The 23,103-nt window shown below is 51.3% G+C and overlaps 8 protein-coding genes and 1 non-coding gene across 9 annotated transcripts; 6 read left to right on the forward strand and 3 right to left on the reverse strand.

Annotated features, from left to right (window-relative positions):
* Positions 1-1,491: 1,491 nt before the first annotated feature.
* On the reverse strand, positions 1,492-1,589 carry LRP88_04474. The gene has a single exon. It is a non-coding gene; the product is annotated as a tRNA-Ala (tRNA).
* A 381-nt stretch (positions 1,590-1,970) lies between these two features.
* On the forward strand, positions 1,971-4,223 carry LRP88_04475 (uncharacterized protein; the record flags this gene model as incomplete). Its single annotated transcript, XM_083241047.1, has 1 exon — positions 1,971-4,223. The coding sequence occupies one exon, from the start codon at positions 1,971-1,973 to the stop codon at positions 4,221-4,223; it is 2,253 nt and encodes a 750-aa protein (XP_083102195.1).
* A 224-nt stretch (positions 4,224-4,447) lies between these two features.
* LRP88_04476 (FAD dependent oxidoreductase-domain-containing protein) lies at positions 4,448-6,538 on the reverse strand (the record flags this gene model as incomplete). Its single annotated transcript, XM_083241048.1, has 2 exons — positions 4,448-5,259; positions 5,311-6,538. 2 exons carry the CDS (start codon positions 6,536-6,538, stop codon positions 4,448-4,450), a joined length of 2,040 nt encoding a protein of 679 aa, XP_083102196.1.
* A 1,510-nt stretch (positions 6,539-8,048) lies between these two features.
* LRP88_04477 (aquaporin-like protein) lies at positions 8,049-9,179 on the reverse strand (the record flags this gene model as incomplete). Its single annotated transcript, XM_083241049.1, has 3 exons — positions 8,049-8,225; positions 8,277-8,817; positions 8,872-9,179. 3 exons carry the CDS (start codon positions 9,177-9,179, stop codon positions 8,049-8,051), a joined length of 1,026 nt encoding a protein of 341 aa, XP_083102197.1.
* A 1,132-nt stretch (positions 9,180-10,311) lies between these two features.
* LRP88_04478 (glycerol kinase) lies at positions 10,312-11,971 on the forward strand (the record flags this gene model as incomplete). The annotated part of the gene is made up of 3 exons (XM_083241050.1): positions 10,312-10,460; positions 10,516-11,674; positions 11,732-11,971. The coding sequence occupies 3 exons, from the start codon at positions 10,312-10,314 to the stop codon at positions 11,969-11,971; spliced, it is 1,548 nt and encodes a 515-aa protein (XP_083102198.1).
* Positions 11,972-12,794: 823 nt separating this feature from the next.
* On the forward strand, positions 12,795-15,198 carry LRP88_04479 (transcription factor domain-containing protein; the record flags this gene model as incomplete). The annotated part of the gene is made up of 3 exons (XM_083241051.1): positions 12,795-12,988; positions 13,059-14,885; positions 14,937-15,198. 3 exons carry the CDS (start codon positions 12,795-12,797, stop codon positions 15,196-15,198), a joined length of 2,283 nt encoding a protein of 760 aa, XP_083102199.1.
* Positions 15,199-15,882: 684 nt separating this feature from the next.
* On the forward strand, positions 15,883-17,450 carry LRP88_04480 (S-adenosyl-L-methionine-dependent methyltransferase; the record flags this gene model as incomplete). Its single annotated transcript, XM_083241052.1, has 11 exons — positions 15,883-15,990; positions 16,049-16,090; positions 16,146-16,212; positions 16,285-16,307; positions 16,358-16,376; positions 16,431-16,553; positions 16,604-16,626; positions 16,676-16,713; positions 16,762-16,899; positions 16,949-17,368; positions 17,420-17,450. 11 exons carry the CDS (start codon positions 15,883-15,885, stop codon positions 17,448-17,450), a joined length of 1,032 nt encoding a protein of 343 aa, XP_083102200.1.
* Positions 17,451-18,326: 876 nt separating this feature from the next.
* LRP88_04481 (uncharacterized protein) lies at positions 18,327-20,084 on the forward strand (the record flags this gene model as incomplete). The annotated part of the gene is made up of 4 exons (XM_083241053.1): positions 18,327-18,626; positions 18,677-18,787; positions 18,846-19,018; positions 19,076-20,084. 4 exons carry the CDS (start codon positions 18,327-18,329, stop codon positions 20,082-20,084), a joined length of 1,593 nt encoding a protein of 530 aa, XP_083102201.1.
* Positions 20,085-20,798: 714 nt separating this feature from the next.
* Positions 20,799-23,103, forward strand: LRP88_04482 (Zn(II)2Cys6 transcription factor domain-containing protein; the record flags this gene model as incomplete). Its single annotated transcript, XM_083241054.1, has 3 exons — positions 20,799-20,909; positions 20,959-21,101; positions 21,273-23,103. The coding sequence occupies 3 exons, from the start codon at positions 20,799-20,801 to the stop codon at positions 23,101-23,103; spliced, it is 2,085 nt and encodes a 694-aa protein (XP_083102202.1).

Genomic DNA, 23,103 nt, shown 5'->3' on the forward strand with positions numbered 1-23,103 from the left:
ATATTATATTAAGATTTAAGAAATTTAATATCTTTCCTCTTAACCCTAACCCTATAATAGCTTTCCTCCTTAAGTAATAAATAAAAATAAAAAAAGTAATTAACCTTACTTTTATTTCCCTTTTTTTATTAAATATATATTTCTAATATACTTTTAATACTATAAAATATATTATAAAAAAATATCTTAATATCTTTTCCTCTCTAATATATATAAGGCTATAAGAAGTCTATAAGGTTATTATAAAAGCTATTTTTCTTAAGGAGATAATAATTATATATATAAATAACTAGCAAAGTTATATTAAGAAGAGATATAACTAAATAAAAAGGGGAAAGAGGGCTAAGCCTATTAGTAACTTTACTTATAATATTAATCTATAAAATCTCTATAACTAGTAAGTAAAAGTTATTATTATAAATTATAAGAAAGAGAATTAGCGGTAGATTCGCTTTATATATTTTATACTCCTTAGGGAGATTAAAAAGCTTAAGGAAAAATAATGAGATAATAAGGAAATTATTATTAATAATATAAAAAAAAAGCTATAATTTAAGAAATAGCTTAAATATATAGAGAAGGATAAGAACTATTTATTTATAGATATATAATATTCTTAGATAACTTAACTTCTTAATAAAAAGACTAATAGGTTCATAATAGATATAGAGTTGCCGCAAGAAGTCAGAGACTCAATCCATGAAGCAACGCACGCCGCGAAGCCCCTTAGCGCGATAGACTAGACCGCCCTCCCCGGCAGCGACGATACAGTCACCTTTAACCTCGAGCCGCCACGGCAGGCCAAAGAAGATAATAAAGACAATAAAGAAAAAGAAGACCTTCCCTTGATCGAGATCACTACTCTTCACGAAGAGAGAGCAACCCCCCCGTTGGCAGCGATCTTCGCCGCCGATAACCCCCTCATACGAGTCATCGCCCCCGCCGGAAGAGGCTTCAACACCGTGCCCTTCACGACCTCAACCACACACTTCAGCATTAGATCAGATCCTTGAGATCATCAGGAGGGAAAGAGAGGTTCAATCAGCCAGTCTGCCGCGTTCAATTGACGTTGATACACCTTAAAATACGTGAAGAGCCGTCCCTCAAGGCGGCAGGGCCTAGGTGCCGCAACAGCGGCCTCTATAGCTCAATCTTAGTCTTCAGGAACATCATTCCCTTCAGCATCGCAAAAGGCATCACTTCTGCTTCTCTTGGGGCTTCAAATATCACTTTGGACGCCTTGTGAACATCAAAAGATCGGAAAGGGCGCAAATCACGGCTAAAATCGGGCTTCTCCGATGTCCCGGGGTTTTCAGCCTGTCCCGCAGTTTTCGGGCCAACCTAGCTTGCTAGGTTGGCTCGCCTGGGGCGATAGCCCCACATGAGCCAACGGGTACTTGAGGGCGCTGGTGTCATGGCCCACTCCGGTCGCGCAAAAAAGATAGCAAGTGGCAAAAAGAGTGGACTATGGTGGATTCAAACCACCTCTGATGGACGAACAGGGAATCGAACCCTGGACCACTCCCAGAGGCGAGGATCTTTTGGAAGAAACTTGCTAAGGGAGTATTATACCACTAAACCATTCGCCCGGAATGCCTGTGTGTTGCGATGTTCGGCGTCTCCCTCTCGGGCTTCATGAACAGAGAGACCCATTAACATGGATAGTATATTTTTAGCTCACTGGAAAATTCCGATGGAAGACGACGATCTTTATTTAAGTTCTGGTTTGTCAGTTTAGTCACGCGTGTTTCACCTAGGGTACAGAGAAATCCAGGGGCTAGCAATACGGGAAAGGAGCAAAAACCTCCACCTAACAATCTCGTATCCCAAACCTTGCTTTGATTAGGTACGGCAATGCCCGTTAGTATGGAACCAATACATGGTATTTAAAATGGCAATGGCAGCCGCCATGCTTCTAGCATGCTTCTAGAAGCAATAGACGGCATCCCGTTCAGTTACTGGACTGGCTAATGATGCTATCGCACGCCACTCTTCACCTATTGGTGGCCGCTGGGCTCGCCGTAGGTGCCGAGCTCGACTTCGTCAAGCCATCCAACAGTTATATCGTCGAGTACAAGAACGGTATCACCAAGAGAGACAACATCTTCTCTCGTGATGCTAGCATCAAAGTTGTCCGAGACTTCCATAGCGACATCTTCTACGGCGCCAACATCGAGGCCGAAAAGCACACAGCCGAGGAACTCTTGGCCCTCCCCGAGGTCGCCAATGTTTGGCCCAATCGCTTCTACGAGCCTATGAGGGTTGTTGCCAGACAGGCGGCTGATAACTCGACCGACCTGCCGCCTGGATCTGACCTCAATCCGAATGAGTACGACGTGCACAACGCGACAGGCGTGTGGGCTCTCCACCAAAAGGGCATCAAGGGCAAGGGCGTCAAGATTGCTGTTGTCGACACTGGCGTCGATTACACTCACCCCGACCTGGGAGCCGGATTCGGCCCCGGATTCAAGGTCGCCGGTGGCTATGACTTTGCCGGTGATGGAACCTGGCCCAAGGGACCTAGAGAGCCTGACGACGACCCAATGGGTCTGCAAGATCACGGCACCCACGTGGCCGGCATCGTGGCCGGCAAGGGCAAGAACTGGTCCGGCGTCGCCCCCGAGGCTACCATCTACGCATACAAGACTTATGCTCGGGACGGCACCGACGAGGCCATCAACATTGACGCCTTCCTCGCAGCATACGAGGCCGGCGTCGACATCATCACGGCCAGCATCGGCCTCGGCGGCGGTTGGTCCGACGGCGCCTGGGAGGAGGTCGCAACACGTCTCGCCAACAAGGGCGTCGTGATCACCGTGTCCGTTGGCAACGGCGGCGAGGGCGGACCTTATCGCGCTTTATCCCCCTCTGGTGCCAAGGGCGTACTTGCTGTTTCCAACATCAACACATACTCGAATCGCGATGCAAAGCTGGCCGTCCCCGACTATAGCACCTCATGGGGGCCTCTCTTCGACCTGCAGATGAAGCCTGACGTCGGCGCCCCAGGTGCATATATCTACAGCACCGTCTTCAACCATGGATGGGCTATCTACAGCGGTACCTCCATGGCGACACCCTATCTCGCTGGAGTTGCAGCTCTCTACATTGGCCAATTCGGCGGCCGAGGCACCCAGAACGGCGCCAATTTTGCCAAGATGATGCATAATCGCCTCGTGTCGAATGTCCGCAAGGTGAACCAGTTCAGCTGGAACGACCCAGTTGCTTCCGTTGCCCAGATCGGAAGCGGCCTGATCAATGCCACAAGCCTCTTCGCGTCGACGACTGACCTGATGTACGAGCCCATGGCCCTCAACGACACTCGCTTTTTCTCTGGCCACCACAAGATCACTGTCATCAATAACAGCAAGAAGCCTGTTGAGTACTCCTTCACTAAGGAGGACTCGCAGGGCGTGAGCTCCCTGGGCAGCGATGCGTATGACACCATTGTCAAGCAGTACGACAACCTGCAGTGGTACGAGTACTCTATCAATGCTACACTTCCGACAAAGTTCACCCTGCAGCCTGGCAAGAGCAAGGAGGTCACCGTCTCTTTCCAGAACCCCGACAAGTCCAACTGGTATAAACCAAGTATGCCCCTATACGGCGGCAACATCATCGTCTCGGGCTCCAATGGCGACCGTCTTGCCGTCCCCTTCGTAGGTGTCGGCGCTGACCTGAAGGAAACGTTCAAGAACATGTTCCTTTCCGAGCCGCGCATGCAATCCCTCGATCCACCCGTTCAGCAGGGCGTCAATGGTTCTACTCCCTCCTTCTCCTTCAGCCTCACTGCCCAGGATTTCCCCGTCATCTGGGCCGGCATCGGCTGGGGCACGCGTCAGCTCCGCTACGACATCTTCGAAAGGGGGTGGAAAGAGAGCGCATGGAAGTGGCCCCTCGTTCCGGGGAAGAATAAGTACGTGGGCTCGGGCACATGGTGGGTTGGGGCGGGACAGGTTCCCAAGTGGTTTGACGATCAGGGCTGGAACCCAGACGAGACAACTGACTATCCCTTGATAAACACGGGTCGAGCAGCGGCCATGCCCGGCTACGACAAGAACGAGTACTGGTGGTTTGGCAAGCTTACCAACGGCACCAAGATTGCCCGTGGCGAGTACGTTTTGCGATTTGCAGTTCTTGTTCCCTTTGGCCGGCCGGAGGTGGCGGCCGACTGGGATACCTTGACGGTGCCTTTCAAGGTGACGGGACAGTACAAGTCTTTGTAGTAATTAGATAGATGACTGAAATATGCACAGTACCTAAAAACGCATCAGAATAAGCTGTTAAGTATTTAATCAATTAAAACCGTACATAAACAAAGAACTCTGTACGCCTATCCTGCCTGCAAGACATGCCTCTTGTAGTAGCAATTTATCTGTAAATCCCAGGTCCCTCGAGCAATCTATCTTCTATCCTCTCTGTCCACCATTTTCCGTTCAGACTGTCAATGTTAGATGGCCCGAGTATCTCTTAGTGCCTGTCCAGCACCAAGTCCATTTACATCCACCTCAATGCCCCCAGCCATGGTTGGCCGCTGAGGCACAGGTACAGAACCGCTAGCCTTGATGTGCAGTTTCTCATCTTGAGCGGATGCAATCTTGTCCTGTTTCAGACCCATCGAGTCAAGAAATCCAATAGTGTCTGTCAGTTCTTGCTCCTTCCTGGCTGCGGTCCAGTGAAGCTCCTCAGCCATGATGTCGATGACCCTTGGCAGGACTTGCAGCGCTTTTGAAACATCGAGGAACGACAGACGGGTCCGGCGGGCGATAACGTCTGCAGCTGTGCAAGCCGCTTCAGAGCGCACGCCGTGAGTGATCTCGGCCTCAATGAATGGCAGGTTTGGCAGAAGTCGGGTGTTCAGACGTGGTGAAATGGCGAGTAGTGTCCAGGCTCGGTCTCCGTAGTTGGTGGCAAGGTGGTGGGCAATATCGGCATCGATGGGGAATACCTCCATTAGTCGCGAGGCAAGGGAAGACCAGTAGCCATGTGCGCCTACGAGGGGTACGTTCCGCGTGCAGCAGGCGCCGCTAGTCGTGAACCCTGGTAGTCCGACACCGCTGATATCGGGAAGAGGTATGGCGCGCGGTTGGAGGTTGAAAGTCTTGATGGCTTCATCAACCGTGTCTTCAGCCATTTGTCGGTAGGTGGTCCATTTCCCGCCTGCACAGGTGAGAAGACCTGAAGGAGAGACGGTGATGAGATGGCTTCTGACAAGAGATTCGGTGTTTTTGGCTCGTGGGTCGCGGACGAGGGGACGAATTCCTATGTGGTGTAAGTAGATGCTCAAACGTTGAAGACAAATGGTTCACTAACCTGACCAAGCTGCCAGTACGTCATCCCTAGAGAGCACCGATTCTGGCGACAAAAGTTTGCTGACCTCGTTGAGAATGAAGTCCACATCGTCTTGCTGCGCCACGGGTGCCTTCTCAACGTTGCAAGGGTTATCCGTCGTTCCAGCCAGAGTGAAGCCCTGCCAGGGAAGAACAAAGATGACACGTCCATCCGAGGTAGCTGCATCAAGCATCCCCATTCCATTAGGGCATAGCCTCTTTGGGAGCATGATGTGGACGCCAGATGAGGGAGCGACGATGGGCTCTCGACTAGGCTCATCCATCTGCTCAATGGCGTCGGTGAAGGGACCGGTCGCATTGATGACGCCCTTGGCATGGACTGTGAAGGCTTGCGATCCGTCAAGTACATCTCGTACCTTGGCACCGCATATTTGACCACTAGCATCTTTCTCGAGATCCGTGACCTCAACATGGTTGAGAACGGTGGCTCCGTATTGAGAAGCCGTCATCGCCAGAGCGACGTTCATTCTCGAATCATTGTGTTGGCCATCATAGTACACCAAAGCGCCAACCATGTTATCTCGCCGCAATAACGGGAACGCAGCAAGCGCTTTGCTCTTACTCAAGTAATAAGAACTTTCAAGACCCTGCGAGCCGGCGAGAAGGTCATAAGCCTTGGTACCAGCCCAGAAGTAGGGCGCTTCCCACCAACGCTGCAACGGTAGCAAGATTGGCAGCGAACTTGATAGATGCGGCGCAATGTTGAGAAATGTCTTGCGCTCCCTCAAGGCTTCCATGACGAGCTGGAGCTGACCGTAGTCGAGGTTCCAAACCGCCTTTTCGAGATAGCGAACACCGCCATGCACGAGCTTTGTGCTCTTGGAGCTTGTACCCGAAGAGAAGTCATCGCGCTCGACGAGTGCGACTTTCAATCCGCGTGTGACGGCATCAAGGGCAATGCCTGTTCCGGTTGCGCCGCCGCCGATGATGAGTAGATCATACTGAGCACTCTTGTCCGGTGTGTTGCTGCGGCGCAGGTCGGCAAGCTGTTCGGCGCGGCTCTTTGTAGCTTGGAACGTCGGTGGCACGATACAGCCGGCGGAATCGCGCTGGAGAGAAGCAATGGGCTTGTCGATGGAATGTGTCTTGTTTCGGGTCGCGTAGACGATGCCGCCGGCTGCTACGGTAGCTGTTGCAGCAGCACAAGCGACGAGCAGCGGCCGCTTGACTGTTCGAAGTCGCTGTTGCATGGTGGTTGGCTTGTGCTCTTGACGAGGGACAGTGTGAGCTCCTCAAGCGCTCTTGAATAGCTTTGAGGGCGTTGATAGGAATGGCACGGGTGGCAGGGTAGGTCTTGAGTATGGTGTCAAGTCAATCAACTTGGAGCAAAGAGAAAAGTATGTTTATAATAGACGATAACTTGACAATGATCGTCGCATTGGAAAAAAAGATTCCATGATTTGCCGGGTGAAAATGGGCCACTCGAGCAGCTCTGATATCATACCTGACGCTTTCCTCTGCAAAGAATCGGAGAGACATGCCGGCCACGCCAAATCACGGTCCCACGTTTCTCCCCGTGACCATTTTCCCTCCTCGATTTCCCGTCGAAATGAAACCCCTGCCCCGCCAGAAACTCGCATCTGACAAGTGAGGTTGTCCCGTAAAACCTCCAACATGCAAGTGAGCCAATTCTTGCCGTGTCATGGACAACGCTCAGCCTCATCCACCATATGCATGTCGGTATTTCAACACCGAGCTGCTAAGCTCTACAGGGATTAGGGCGATAACCCCTGACAGATGCATGTCGGGGTTCGGTACCGACCATAATTCACCGAACACGACCGAAAGATCCATTGTGCGCCCGCCTCCTCCGGCGGCAAACTTGGCTTCCGTGGCCACGTGCTGGTCTTCACCGAGGTACAGCAAAATGCTGTTGGCTTGGCTCGCACCTCGATGTTGCTCTTCAGGTCAGAGGCGCATGCAGGTTGGTACCATTCGGACTAGATACGCTTTCTGGAAGGGAGCCGCAAAACTGCAGTTTCTTACGTATCCACTTGGTTTGGTTGGTGTGGGTCAAAGATCCTACCACGTTGTATCACGGCTCGGCGTCAACTCACCCTGGAGTAGGAGCATTGATGAATGGTGTTATCAAAGTCGAATCTCAGCAGACTTTTTCGCTTGATGAGCTTTAAGCATTGCAATTAGGTGATGTGGTTTGGACATCACTTGATATCGAGGCTAAGCTATCGATGCCCAAGATACAGTGGAGGAGAAATACTGGAGCTGAACGATGTGTTAAAAACCATTTATAGCCAGCGAGTTGACCAAATGCTACACTCTCCAAATACCACCATGAAAGGTTGCCTAATCACCAAATGCTCATCGATTGAGTTAAACATCGTCATCAACTCTAAAGGATATCCACAACGATTTCACAGTGTTTCAGAAATGCTGACACTTCCAAGTTCCACCAGCGCTGATCACAAACTCCAGTGGAGAATCGCGAGGTGGGCACCGTGGGGTTGAGGCAAACGCTCTTCAGACGATCAACGCTATCAATTGACGCACTACCTAAGTAACCATAATACTCTTCAAACTTGTTTCTCATTCTCCTCATGTGGGTTCTGTCATTCCCTTCTTCTGTTTCATTTCCTGTTGTTTCCCTTTCACCCACCAAATTCGAGTTTTCAAAGACTCTCGAACACCCCGCCCTCACCTCGAAAGCGTCCGAGTCCTTCAACCATGCCTAACGAGCGGATTCTATACCTGCGAGTCCAGGGCGCGGTCATAAGTGTTTGACCAGACTGATCGACGAGGAGTTACGAGCCGCTTGAATCCCATGTAGGGAGTGTTCATTGGGCTGGGGCCAGTGTACATGAAGGTATCATAGAGGAAACCACCAAAGGATGTACCAAGGAACGGTATGACCATTGGGATCTATCATCAAGGTTAGTCGAGTGCGCTATGATCAATCAAAGCTTGACTCACCCAGAAATAGTATCCTCCCGCAGACCAGACCTCAGTTCCGTATCCGAGCATATACGAAACCAACCGCGGTCCAAAGTCACGAGCCAAGTTGATGGCATAGCCAGTCTCCCAACCCCAGCAAGCACCGATACCAAAGATCAGGAAGAACAAGGCAAGAGGCATCAACGGTCCGGCACCAATGTTGGTGCTGTCAGCCAATGCAAAGATGACAAACTGCAGGATCGTGCTGGCGATGAATTCGGAGAATACCATGCCAGTACGCGTCATGAAGGCAGCGGGATACGTGCAAAAGATGCCTGCCGTCGCGTTTTCGCCTGTGACGGTTCGGATGCCTGGGCCGCCCTCGTACGCGTTGATGGCAGACTTGTAGTTGCCGTACACGACGGCGGCGGCGGCCATGGCTCCGAGGGTTTGCGCAATGGCATAGATGGGGAGTTTACGCCAGGGATGACCTCTGAAGAGACAGTTCGCCCAAGTCACGGCGGGGTTCAGATGGCCTCCTGATTTACCACCGACGTACACTCCGAGCATGACGCCCAATCTAGTTGAGGAAGTTAATCCAAATCCAGGTCGACTATCACGATCGAAGACTTACCCCCAGCCCCAAGAGATACTCTGGTAGTCACCCTTGGTTCCTCTACTCAGAACAACCTGAGCAACAACACCGTCGCCAAACAGAATCATGACAAATGTACCAAAGAATTCCGAAAAGGCATCCTGGCAGGTTTCCCTGACCCTGCTCCAAAGCAACACCTCCTCCCTCTCACCAACATGAGGCTGCAGCGTCGAATCGCTGGGCAGTTCCTTGAGCGCTTTGGTCTGAACCATCTCGACTTTGGCGGGAGAGCTTGGGCTGTTGATGGATGACTCTGAGATAGAGTCTTGGTTGAAATAGGCGGCCATTGCAAAGATCTTGTTCGAGAGGGGATGCGTGTGAATGCCGTCATCACCTCATGGGGATGTGGTTACAATTTATGCTCAGCAAGGACCAGGAAAGCTCTTAGCCACCAAGCCGATTAGGTTACAAAACGGTCGAGTGTATCCTCTCGGACTGAGCCATCGTTCGGCTCCGGTGTGAGCGAACGTCGCTTCCTTTCCCGAGGCACGTTCCCGGTCCCCTCACCTTCCCATGGTGAGGGTGGCTTACAAGTCTGTTGGTACACTCCTAGTTAGAGAACGGGAAAGTCCAGCTCCGAAGGGGTAGCACTTCCAATCCCTCCCGACACAATCGAACCATGGCTTGTGGACGGGCCCTTCGGTGTTTGTCAGTCAGGTGAGGGTAACGTCTAGATGCGAGCTCGGTAGCCCACACCGAGAGGTATCACCACCCTCCAAGATGGGGATTCGAGACCCCCATCCCCCGCCTCCGCAGGTTCCCCGACGAGCCTCAGCCCCTCCGGAGGTCCGAGGGACTTTGATTAGACAGTATAATAGACTACGAATATGCAGATAAGCGTTCGCCAAGCCCCTTGTCAATTCAAGCTTCTAGAACGGGGTTCCCACTTTGTGGGGATATGCACAAGGTCCCGAGGTGTCAAGAAATTTCTCCACGTTAATCCTTCGCTGCTTAGACCCCGATGGCGTCCTCCGATGCTCGTGCCATTGGCCATGTAAGTCGGGTTCGCAAAACCCGAGTTTCTGACCTCCATCCTTCAGGTGTAGGGATTGTGAGTCGTGCTGCTGGTCCGTGTCAAGATGCAACCCCAATCAACCGCGGTGATCCTCGGCCGAAAATCTTGACCTCGTGCTCTTTTCTCGACCAAAAAGTAAAACCCCGCAAATTGACGCTTGGGGTAGTCACCTGGGGTTAGGTCTAGGAGGGGTTTCTTCCCCGTGGAGGAGGGGATGGCTTGTGATGGTGTCGCATTAGAACCTCCAAGCTCAAGCCGAGACGGGAATACTTAAGTGCCTTGCCCATTGCAGTCTGATGACACGTCCTATCGCATCTTATCTCGGTTTAATCATCACATTACAAGCTTGTTCCACCTTTTGTTTCCCAATCCTTTACAACTGATACCTCTTCACCAAAAGCGTCATGCCTCTCATCAATGGAAACTCCAATGGCTCCTTCATTGGAGCCATTGATCAGGGCACAACCAGCTCGCGCTTCCTCATCTTTGACACTAGTGGCGAAGTTGTGGCGACGCATCAGCTTGAGTTCAAGCAGATCTACCCCCATCCTGGGTAAGGCGATATAGAAGCAACGCTTTTTCGGTCTGGAAGCTAATATTAAGCTTAGATGGCATGAGCATGACCCAGAAGAGCTGGTAAGCTCTGTGGAAAAGTGCATTGATGGAGCTGTCGAGTCCTTTGAGGCTCGGGGCAACTCACGCGACCAAATCAAGGCCGTGGGCATCACAAACCAGAGAGAGACAACCATTGTCTGGGATAGAACGACGGGCAAGGCGCTGCACAATGCCATCGTCTGGACCGACACTCGATCTCAAGAGCTGGTCCGACGACTTAAGCGTCGTCTCGGGGCCAGTGAATTGCCCTCGAGATGCGGTCTTCCTCTCTCCACATACCCCTCGGTCAGCAAGCTGCTATGGCTGCTCGAGAATGTTCCTGATGTCAAGGATGCGTATGAGCGCGGGGTGCTCGCTTTCGGTACCGTCGACACTTGGCTGACGTACAAGTTGAACGGCGGCACGGAGCGTGACATCTACGTGTCAGATCCTTCGAACGCGTCACGCACCATGTTCATGAATCTCGAGACGCTCAAGTACGACGAGGAAATCATTGACTGGTTCCGTCTCGACCCCGCAAAGATTACCCTGCCAAGGATCGTGCGGTCCTCAGACACCAAGGCTTACGGCTCCTTGGCTGGCACATGCTTGAAGGGCACCAAGATTACAGGGTGCCTAGGTGACCAATCTGCTGCCCTCGTCGGCCAAAAGGGCTTCACCCCCGGCCTCGCCAAGAACACATACGGGACTGGCTGCTTTCTGCTCTACAACGTGGGGTCTAAGCCCGTCATGTCTACCCACGGACTTCTAAGCACCGTCGCCTTTGACTTTGGCGAGGGCAACACCATGTACGCGCTCGAGGGAAGCATCGCCGTGGCGGGCTCGAGCGTCAAGTTCCTCGTCGACAACTTTGGTTTCATCCAGTCGTCGTCCAAGCTTAGCGCCCTGGCCGAGACTGTCGAGGACAACGGTGGGTGCACTTTCGTGACGGCCTTTAGCGGCCTGTTTGCGCCGTACTGGATTGACGATGCCCGAGGTACCATCTTTGGCATCACAGCGTACACTCAGCGCGGACACATCGCTCGCGCCACGCTTGAGGCTACGTGCTTCCAAACGAAGGCCATCCTGGACTCGATGGAGAAGGACAGCGGCCACGCCCTAACGGAGCTGGCCGTGGATGGTGGCATGTGCAACTCGGATCTTATCATGCAGGTACGTACATCAGCTGAAGGAACAAGGGGGAGGTGAAGACGCTAACAAGGTTTACAGACGCAGTCTGATCTTATTGGCATCCCTGTCAATCGACCAGCCATGCGGGAAACAACGGCTCTTGGCGCCGCCATCGCAGCCGGTTTCGCAGTGGGAATCTGGAAGGACTTTGATGACCTCAAGAATGTCAACACGGAGGGCCGGACCATTTTTGAACCCCAGATCACTAATGAAGAAGCGGCAGCTCGATTTGGGACGTGGGAGAAGGCGGTCCAGATGGCCAAGGGGTGGGCGAGCTAAACGAGGCGGTGTCTGTAGCGTTCTTGTCTGTGCTTTCTTTTTTCTTTGCGTTTTTTTGTCTGTAGCATATGTATGTAGTTAGCACAAGAGCAGAAGTGAAAATGCTGCTGCCTGCTAGCCCTGGGCCAAGGGCTGCTAAAACAAGCCCGTTCAATTACCTACTGTCAACACTAGTGATGATCGTCTAAGCCATTGCCGTCTGCCACATGCCAATAGAGGCAAAGCGTCCTGGGGCCGACCACATCCTTCAATGGCGCCAGGGTGAGGGGACAAGAGAAACGAAGCATTTTTCTTCCCGGCGAAGCCGTAGCATGAATCAGGACATGAGCTGCGGGTGCTCAGCGTCTCATCTCCACCGGAACTTTATGTAACCTACCAAGCATCGACGTACGTCAGCCGGAGTCCAAAAGAAGAAGGCCCCTAGACCTTCTGGGATGTCATTTGCTACAGGGCCCCTGGTCCGCGCCAACAGGGAGGGGGTAGCACCCCAAAATGCCGCCTTTGTGGTGTGGCCCCCTCAGCTCGGCAGTAGAAGGCATGGTGACAGTGTCAAATCTCCACGTTTCACCAGGGGGTCTAGGTCTCTCTAACTGGGGCAAACTTGGTCAAAGATTGACGGCTTACCGCCGGTGTTAGTGGACCGAGGCTCGGCCTTATTGTCACCAACCGTTCTCCTCAATATTATCTCTGGATCCAATTCTCCACGTTTCCTGTCAACGAAGATCTCCTGTTCCACCAAAGCAATCCATGCGCATGCTTTATTCTACTGCTTATCGCCCTTCCCCAGATTCTACTCCACGCAACTCAATCGAACTCTGAGGGAATGTGGAGGTCCCAGACCCTCGGGAGAGGGATCGGCACAATCCCCACGAGCGAGCCCTCGACAGCGGCAATTGAGGGTGAGGACCTCAACTCGACTCTCAGCAATGATGAGGGATCCAGTGGCGAGGAGTCCAGACTCACCAGCTCAAATGGCCCGACGAGGAAGCGGAGGAGGGAGAGACACCAAAAGATATCGTAGGTCTTTTTCCGACATGCAATACCCGATAAAAAATACGAAAAAATCTGAATAGTTTGTGTGTTCAAGGTGTGAGATGTGCAAATCCCGCAAGGTAAAATGCGACCGTGCTGAGCCGGCATGTTCGTGGTGCGCCCGACACAACCGCGCCTGCGTCTACCTCGAGAGGCAGAAGCCGGGGGCGGCTCGCAATGGCTTCAGTCTTGAGCTGGAGGCCAAAGTCAATCGGATCGACGCGTTACTACAGGCACTGGGACGTCGTGTTGAGGAGCACATTGTTCAGGATCACGCGGCGGCTTCACCGAGCCTCGCGTCTTCCACCGCAAATAATCTACAGGGCGACAGTCAAGATGGTAGTCGACTTACGCCTACAAGTCTCCCGAGAACCTCGTCAATCTCGCAAGCCAGGTCACCAAGTTTGTCCAGCACAGCATGGCAACCCGGCATCCAAACTCAGCAGCCAGTGCTGATGGCCAGTTTGGAGGGCCCTACCCAACCCATGAGTTCTCCAAATGCGCCTGGATTTCGAAAAGACCCTTCCCTTCACTCCTTCACCATTGATCTTCCACCTCACGACGTCGTGTATACCCTCGTGGACCTCTACTTCAAGCACTGCAACACGTGGTGTCCCATCCTTGATCGAAAAACGACCTTTGCTAGCTTCTTCGGGCCCACATTGATGGAAGAAGCCGACCGGATTCTCCTCTATGCAATCGTGGCAACGACGCTGAGGTTTCTCAAAGATCCAAGGATGTCATCCGAGATGCGGACATACTACCATGCCGTGGCTAAGCACACGGTGCAGATATACGCCATGGAACATATCAGCGTGCCTGCTCTAAGAGCCCTCGTCATAATAACTCTGGACGAACTGGGAACATCAAACGGCCCCCGCGGCTGGAATCTCTTGTCATTACTATCACAAAGCGTGAGACAACTCGGCCTATGTGAAGAAAGCACCGTCTTCCTTTCAGCCGAGGCGTCAGAAACTCCGCACACCGGCTCCATGAGAAGAGTCGCAGCTGGAAAGCCCGAGTCCTGGATCGAAGACGAGGGACGGCGACGGCTTTACTGGATGATATACCTCTTGGACCGTTATGCAACAATAGCCACGCCGACGTTTGACTTTATGCTCGACAGCAAGAAAGTCGCGCGTTTTCTACCTTGTTCATACGACTTGTTCTCCAAGAACGTGCCGGTAGAGACAAGGGCTTTTCATCCAAGTGACGATCAGCAGAGAGAATACCTCGTCAACAAACCCGAAAACCTCGGCAGCTTTACCTACCATTGCGAGATCCTCATCATCCTGAGCAAGATCCACGAGTTTCTTAAGACGCCAATTGATGTATCTTCTACAAAGGACATGGCTGAATGGCGAAACACGTACCAGACGCTTGACCGATCACTGGATGGCTGGCTGCAGAGCTTACCGAGTGAATACAGCAAGATATCTGCTCTGTGTCACTCGGACCCTGCAAGTCGTGTGGCAAACTGGTTCATGTTGCACAGCGCATACGTCACTTCTGCAGTGCGGCTTCATTCTTCGGCGGCATATCCAACCGTCAGGTCTCACATATTTGTGCCCTCTCACTACGCAATGCAGAGGTGCTTGTCTGCTGTACAAAGCCTTGGAGACATTACCCGCGATGTCTCCGAAGCAGATGGCTTGAATCTTCTAGGGCCTCCGTTTGCATTTTCGCTCTGGGTTGCTGGCCGATTGCTGCTGGTTCACGCCGCTGCGGTTGGATGTCCAGTTGATCCCCTGATTGACTTCTTTATCGATACGCTTCGCAATGTCGGCCAGCACTGGGACGTCGCGAGCAACTACTCCAAGATCCTGAGCCGGCTTGTCCAACGCGGGAGACAGGGTGACATGAGCTTTGCTGCCATGAGACGGTACGTTCCCGACAATCTTCCCTCACAACAGAACTGACATAGCCTTAGGAGCGCGTATGACTTAGTGACACTTACATCTACCGCTCGACACTCAAGCCTGGAGCCGACATCAACCCAAGTCACATCTCTCAGCGAGCTCGACAACATTGATGTCTTTGACTTTTTCAATTATCCCAGAGTTTCCAATCAGAGTACGGCGAATCTGGTCATTCGACCGCAGACCATGAATAATATTCAAGGGGACTCGGCGAGAAACGGCGTACCCGATCCGGACGCGGATTGGTTAGCTTATGGAGGGTCGCTTTTTAATTAATCTGGAACACCTGGGCCATATAGAATTATGTTGACAATCACTTGTCCGATTTTATGTGCTTGTATCATTAAATCTCAGCCAGGTGTTAGAGGTATACGATTGGGGGATTGGGATTCTACCAAGAGTAATATAAGATGACTGCACGTTCGAGAAAGCATGATCGTATTCTTTACAGGGTTCCTCATCACTTCCGTATCGATTGCCCTCTGCTTGTTCCTATTTGCCTCCACGGCCTGAATCTTCCTCTCATCAGAACCCCATTCCCGGCATGTACGCCGACACAACCCTGCTCGGTTTGGATGCGCTCTTCAACCGAGGTCTTCTTCTCGACCTTGTAAGCAATACGGCCCATGACAGAGCTGAAGGACTTGTTTTTGAGAGACGCAATCCAGTCAGTGACTTAAGCTAGACATCTTCGGGCCAGAGATTGCGACAGTCCCAGGGGTTCTGGCACCCCCAAAGCTCGCGTAGAACAACATGCGTAATCACACGCAGAACCGATACAAATTTTAGCCGACAATACATATCTACGGTGTGACAAGCAGGCGGACATGCAGAGAATGCTACCTTGCATATCAGACCACGGGCGGATAAAATGCCAGGGTCGAACCAACAGACAACAACACCTGTCAAAAGACCGACGACCCCGCCCGTAATTTTTGTCGCGATCTTGACTCTCAAAACATGCACGAACACCCACGGACCAACGTACTAGGCAAGATGACGAATGATCCTGAGAGTTCTCCTCTAGCGCAAGCTGCCGACACCGCCGAAGACCAGGTGGCGCCTCTGGTGCGTAGGACGACGGAACGGTCCATTGATGGTGGATGATGGAACTGACGTGATTCAGGAAGCTGAAGTCCCGGCTGACGGCGATTCGGCAATTGTGGTTGTTAGTACTGTAGCCCTCATCTATCAATGAATGCCGACTGGCTCACCTCCGCTAGACTGATGATGAATTGTCCACTGCGTCGTTGCGCTCGAGCATTCGCGAATACCACATGATCAATGGCCGTGGATATCACCGAGATGAGAGCAAGTCGAACCTAATCGCCTGATTCCTCTTCAGCTAACTAACGTTTGCAGAATACTATCTCCCTATTGACGAGGTACAGCCTATCATTCATTCGATGAAAGAACATCGCTGACAGTGTTGCAGCATGAATCAGAGAGACTGGGTAACCAGGCGTGAACGTCAACTTGTGAATTCAAGGCTCATGACAGCGTGACAGATCTCCAAAACCACCAACTTCTCCTAACATTTGGCGGCAAGAGGTATTTCGCTCCCAATGCTGAGACAGCCAAGCGAGTCCTTGATGTCGGCACGGGCACAGGAGTCTGGGCGGTCGAGTTCGGTATGTCGAGACAGACCCCGTTGAAGTAAAGGCTGACCAGGGTTTCGAAGCCGACGACCATCCTCATGCTCAGGTAGGATCCATGACGGCCTAGACTCGATGTAGATGGCTCAATTCAACAGGTCTTTGGTATCGATATTGCCGCTATCCAGCCAACTTTGTAAGTATCGACCTCAGCCGGTCTGACAATTGTCTGATGATATCCCAGTGTTCCTCCCAACTGCACTTTTGAGATTGACGATGCCGAGAAGGATTGGACTTGGAGTCAAAAGTTCGATTACATCTTTGTACGCCTCATGGTTGGCAGCTTGGCCGACTGGGACAGGTTTACACGCAAATGCTTTGAGTAAGGGCACGAAACCCCCACTTGCACGCTTCGTTCTGACCAAACCCAGAAACCTGGAACCCGGAGGCTGGCTTGAAGTTATTGACCCTACTTTTCCCGCCAAATCAGACGACGGAACACTCAAGCCCACCTCTCCTTTAAACAGATGGGACGAGCTAATCTCCAAGGGTGCCGCAAACCTCGGACGACCCTTCGACGAAGGTGTAAATCACGAAAAGCGCCTCAAAGAACAGGGCTTCGTCAACGTGACGCGCAAGACGTTCAAGTGGCCCATCAACACCTGGCCCAAGGATCCAAAGTACAAGGAGATTGGGCTTTGGACGCTGGCCAACATTGAGAGGAATCTTGAAGCTATCAGCACTATTTTGTTGGCGCATGGGCTTGGTATGAGCCGGGATGAGATTTTGGTTTTCCTTTCTGAAGTTAGGGCCGAGATGCGGAATCCGAGGGTTCATGCTTATTGGGAAGTGTAAGTGCCACTTTAACCCTTAATCAATAGTGAAGCTGACTGGTGATGCAGGTTTGTGGTTACTGGGCAGAAGCCGGAATAGTAGGTCGAGGTATGAAGACGGGTGTATTGTTGAAACCGTATATATGAAATTACATATATGCTACCTGCCGACGGCCCACCTTGCTGTTGTGAAATATACCAAATGATTGCAGTCTCAATACTTGAGCTGAGCAATCATCCATATCGACAGATGATAGTATATCTCTGGTCATCGAACCGTCCGATGGATCGTGTCAGAGATAATCACGCTCTGCTCAATACGCAATATCAAGGGGTGCCCAGAGATAAAGTTCCCCTTTGCCAGTTGGCCGATGCTGGACTGAAACCATTGCGACATCAGTCCGGACAAGCCGAGACAGGCAATTGCACGTCATATCTTGGCAACGAATTCTCCATAACCGGGGTGAGTCAACTGAACGCATAGGGCCACAAATAAGAAACTGTCTCACTGTCGTCAATAAAAACAGAGTTTGCCTAGACCCATATTCACCGGCCAAGCCGGGGTTTCATCCGTCTTGTCTTTACGGCGCGGCCAATCACGACGCGACAGATCCACGACGCGATCCAGGCGATCTTGGCCAAAATACGAGAAATGGCAAGGGAGCCAATACCTTAATTCAATGTGTCTAGGGAGGCTTGCAGAGTCATTCTTGCACGGACCGACATGAGTACAGGCCCAGCCTGGCTGTGCGACTTGGCCGAAAATGCCAACTGTCAGACAAAGATAAAACCCTCCAACAGCCCAATTTTTTACCATCTTCAAGTATTTCCAACTTCACTTTACGTCAACACACACACTATGGAAGGCAGTTATCGGCCTCTTCCTGCTAACGCACCCTCGCACGATCCATCAACGCCTTGGCGAGGGAGTCGACCAAGCAACCAAGCGCCAAGCCCGCCTCACCAGCACGAGTTAATGGAAAAGACAACACCTCGGTTTAGAGGCCTCCCGGCACGCCGACGATCACGACCAAAGCTTTGGCTAGGGGTGCTTGGGAAATGGCTCATCACGGTGGTTTTTATTGTCATCATTTACGTCATTTTGATCGGCTATTCCAACTATGAAGTCATTTCCAACAAGCAGAAGCGATATTTCAATGCATTAATTACCGGATTTTTAATCGCGTTGGGTTTGACGACTATGAGCCAGTTGACAAACGCCGTATCCGATCTGAGATGGTGGATTCTTAGCCGTAGACCTCGCTCAGCAGGAAAGGTGAGCTAGGAATTTCACTTTTGATCAATTTTTCGACTAATAATTTTCAGGTCAAGGCAATCCTACACGCAACTAGTATGACCCAGGTCTTGATGTTGGCCATTAAGTCTAGCCGAACATCTATCCACCTCAGTGTTGCAGCTTGGGTCATCTTATTCCTCGTATGTTCTCTGTGCCGTTCTGTGCGAGACTTAATACTGATGGCTTTGGATAATCTAGGGCTCTCAAATCGGTTATGCCTCTCTCGGACTGTGCTACTCTGTAGACAAGACTGAAGACCGTGCCCTGCTCGTTCCTGGCAACGTCTCCATCCCCAATCTCTCTACAATCGAGACAAACAAAGTCATCAAGCAGTCCAATTCTATCAGGGCACAGCAATACACTGCCAACAGGTTTGTTCTACCAAAATCAAAGCTATTATCAAACAGATTTCTCTGACTGCTCGCCAGTTACGGCACCGTCTCTCTAGCCCTCAACTGGGCCGATCCCGAGGATATGCCCATTCCCGGAACGCTCTGGTTTGCCGACGATTACTCCCTCTTCTGCACCATCGACTACTGTTCCTATGTTTTCCGCGAGATAAACACGCAGACACTGGGGGACCCACGTGCCATTCCTGTCACCGTAACAACGAACCGCAGTATCAATGCCACCGCACAATGCTCTAGCTACCCGGTCCTTCAAGGAGGCAACGGCACAGACTCGAGCATACGAGTAAAGATTGACTCACAAGAAGTCAATATCACCATCCCGCACCAGGATGGACCCGATCAAACGACCTACATGACATCTACCGACCAGTCTTGTGGGGAAGGTTGCAGTATTCTATCAGTGTTCGAAGCGTCATCGACGGAGCCATGGTTCTACAACTGCACTGCAAGGCTAGGATCTGTGGCTAATGCCACTAGACCCGAGCATAAACTTGGTAGCAATCTTGCACAGCTGGCGACGTCGGCGATCGCATTACAGGGCTATGCCAACAATGGAAGCTTCCAGTACATGACATACCCATCCGCGGCAACATTTGGAACGCCGGTGAACGGCTCCACCGAAGCGATGGGGCTTCTCCTTTCTCGCTTCACAATTGGTGTCCTCAGCACCGTCATAGAGTCGAACTCAGACATTGTCGTCCAAGGCCAAGCACCAACCATCGGGCAGAAGCTAGGTGTCTCGCACTGGGGAATCATCCATCTCATTATCTGGCTGACAGCCGGCCTGCAACTACTGCTGGCAGTGCTGGCGACCTGGGTGGCAGAAAAGGTGGTTGTCCCAGAAGAGAACCCTCTCGCCGAAGCACGAGTTTTACAATCCATGGTGACAGAACAAGGGCCTCAGATGATCAACGGCCAGTCGTTTGAGACTGTCCCGTTGGGCCAAGCCAAGTCATTATGGATCTTTAAGGACCAGTACGTGGGGGATGGCGTGTACGATTTATATATGGAGGAGGTGTCGAGATGATCAGATTTATATAGCGCGCCAGTTTTCATTAATTTTCATATGCTTTTTTAGCGATGCTTTGTTCACGAGATTTACTTATATCACGATTTCACTGTGCTCTAGGGTACAACAACACCCCTCCCAGTATTCATTTATCCACACGCAAGACAAATCATGCTTACAAGTCCTCGCGAAACCCGTCACCAAATATTGGCTAACGCTTTTATGAAGGAAAAGTGTTAAACGTGAGCTTATCTAGTCAAGCCATTGTCCACAGATGTATTGATTCGGCCGATCTCGGGCGTCGCTCTCGTACACCAAAATAGGCAAAGTCGATTCTGCAGACCCATGTTCGAGTCAGGTGTTGAAGAAGTGGGGAAACAAGGCGGGATGAGGTCCCAAAAGACCAGAGACACTTCATAATCAAGGAACAGCATTCACAATATTTGACAAACAAAGAATGATATCCACGAAATATAACCTTGTGTTCTTATATACTCCAGCTAAGATGTAGCAGCGTGAGGTGCTTAATCATGTGATGGCTCATCAGCAATCAATGTGACATGCTGCGAGATAAAGACCCTGTGTTGAGTGATTTTGACAGTCTTGGACCAATCGGAACTAGAGTCAACATTAGTCATGATGATTATCAGCCGGTTCTAAAGTTGATCTCCGAGTTTCTTGTCACGTCTCCTCCATCAACTCACATGACAAGCACTTGATCAATCTTTCAAAATGCCAAACTTGAGTGCGGATATGTACAAGCCCGCTCCGCGGCGTGTAAAAAAGACAAACATTGTCCGAACCCGAACTGGCTGCATCACATGCCGTGAGCGAAGAAAAAAGGTACGTTCCAAGGTCAGCGATGCGGAGCAACTGAGTTGACCCGTGGTAGTGCGATGAAAAGAAGCCTGCTTGCAGCACATGCGCGAGACTCGGAAAGCGCTGTGAAAAGTACAAGGCGGGCTTCAACTTTAAGAATGTGTCCTTTGATGCATCGCCAAGTCCTCGACAGGGAGCTCACAAGACCAGAGCCCGGTATGCTCAGCAGGAGGAGTGCTCCCCTGGGGCCGTCACTGCGGACACCCCATTGTCTCATGGATCATCTCCCATCAAATCGACGATATCTTCGAGGCCAAGCCCACGGGCGCCCGAGGCGACGACTTCCTTGACTCCACTTTCGGAATCAATGATATCGCTCCCAATCAGTCCCTTCTCAGACATGGGAGTTGCTGGCCTCGAGTTTACCAACACTGTTCTGGGAGATGGGTTTGCTCTTTGGGCTGGTGATGTTGATTACGGCTCATTGAAGGCGTTGACCGATGAAGCGAATTCGCCGCAATTTATCTCGGATACACAATTAGGGGCTCCGTCTGGCACCTCAGAAGGCGAAGGGACTTCTACACAAACCCAACAACCCGTCGAGACGCCGCTATTTGTTGAAGATGGTCTTCAACATGAGGCTAAATTGGACTGTAACGTCTCGGAATCTATCGATTTCCCTACGACAAGCCCTCCCACCACAGACCTCATATTCCTAGACCACAACTCCACATCCAATGCAATCCAGCCTTACCAGATACTCAAAAGCCCGAGCCCATTTTTACTCAACGACAACCAAGTGGTATACATGGACTTCTGGCTTAACCAGTGCCTTCCGGCTCTACATCCTATTTTCAAAGACTTTCCCGTCCTTGGAAACCTTCCTCTCGTGGTTACCGACACCATGATGGCCCTGTCAGCTGGACGTCTCAGTCGGATGCTGCCACAGAGAAAATCCTTCGACTTTTCCAGCAATCCAGGATTCTCGTTCAGACCTGACTCCAGTCATAAAACGAAGAGTCAGAAGTATTATTACTCTGCTATACGCGGTATATCCGACTGGGTCAAGAATAATAGCGAGTCTCAGACGACCACTACCCTTGCAACTCTGATCCTCTTCTGCTATTGGGAATCGTCGATGGGCAACTTCCGAGACTTTTCCGTTCACTCAGGTGGCGCCACAAAACTCATTGAGGCTCAAGAGAGTACCTTAGTACAGCAGGGCTTTGTCGGTTATGGACTCATGGCTGCTTGGGTGCGAGCTCAGATGAACAACTGGTGGCGACGGATGCATTTTAGCACAGTGGAGTTCCAACGAAAGCAGGACCCAGTGTCGATTTCTCCCAACGTCGAACTCATCTTGGACCTTGTTGGGGACATAAAAGCTTCGGTATTGGTCATGCTATGTGAGTCTCTTCGCATATACTCCTCCGCGGTTGTCGGCTACTGGGACTTGTTCCGCGATCCACCCCCCACCAACAAGGATAGCCAACCGGGTTCACAAACGCCTACAACCTCCTCTGCAAGCCGAGAGGGCGATGCATGCTTATATCCCTACACTCTACTCATGAAAGCCCAAGCTAGGAAGCTGAACGATTGGCACACAAAGCTGCCATTGTCCCAGTTACCCATCACATCTTTTCACTCGGCGGGTCCGGCCACTTCAGAGGACAGCAGATTGACTGTCGAACCGTTATACTTCCAATCTCATGATTCAGCGATGAATTACGCCTATTACATTACAGCACGAATCATTCAGAGCGCAGATTTGTTAAAGGATCAGAAATCTACCACCTCGGCACAAGAAACAGACAGGTGGGCTCTTATCCTGGTTCAAATCGCCGCTGGCATTGACTGGGAAGAATGCATCCGCCTCAACACGTTCGCAATCGGCTTCTCCGGTCTCCTGCTAGTTTGCGCTATGCACACCTCAAACCCAGCCATTGGCCTCTGGATCCAAAACTGGTTGGAAGAGCGACAAAGGACCAGTCACTTGGAAGAGGGCAGCTTTCCTGTTTTGCAGATACTTCAAGTCCTGCGTGCGGTCAACCATGAGCGGGCAAGGGATCGGGATGTATTTGCCGTCTTTCAAACGGTTGACGATGGGGGTGGTGAGGGCAAGTTTCACTCGTATCATAGCCAGACTCTTACCTCTGTGATGATGTATGGAAAGGAAAAGGATACCGAAAACATGGTTTCTTATAGCGTCCCAGTCTAA

Source organism: Fusarium phalaenopsidis, assembly GCF_050370095.1.
Source record: "Fusarium phalaenopsidis strain FUZ10S chromosome Unknown contig_32292, whole genome shotgun sequence".
NCBI classification, from domain to species: Eukaryota; Fungi; Ascomycota; class Sordariomycetes; order Hypocreales; family Nectriaceae; genus Fusarium; species Fusarium phalaenopsidis.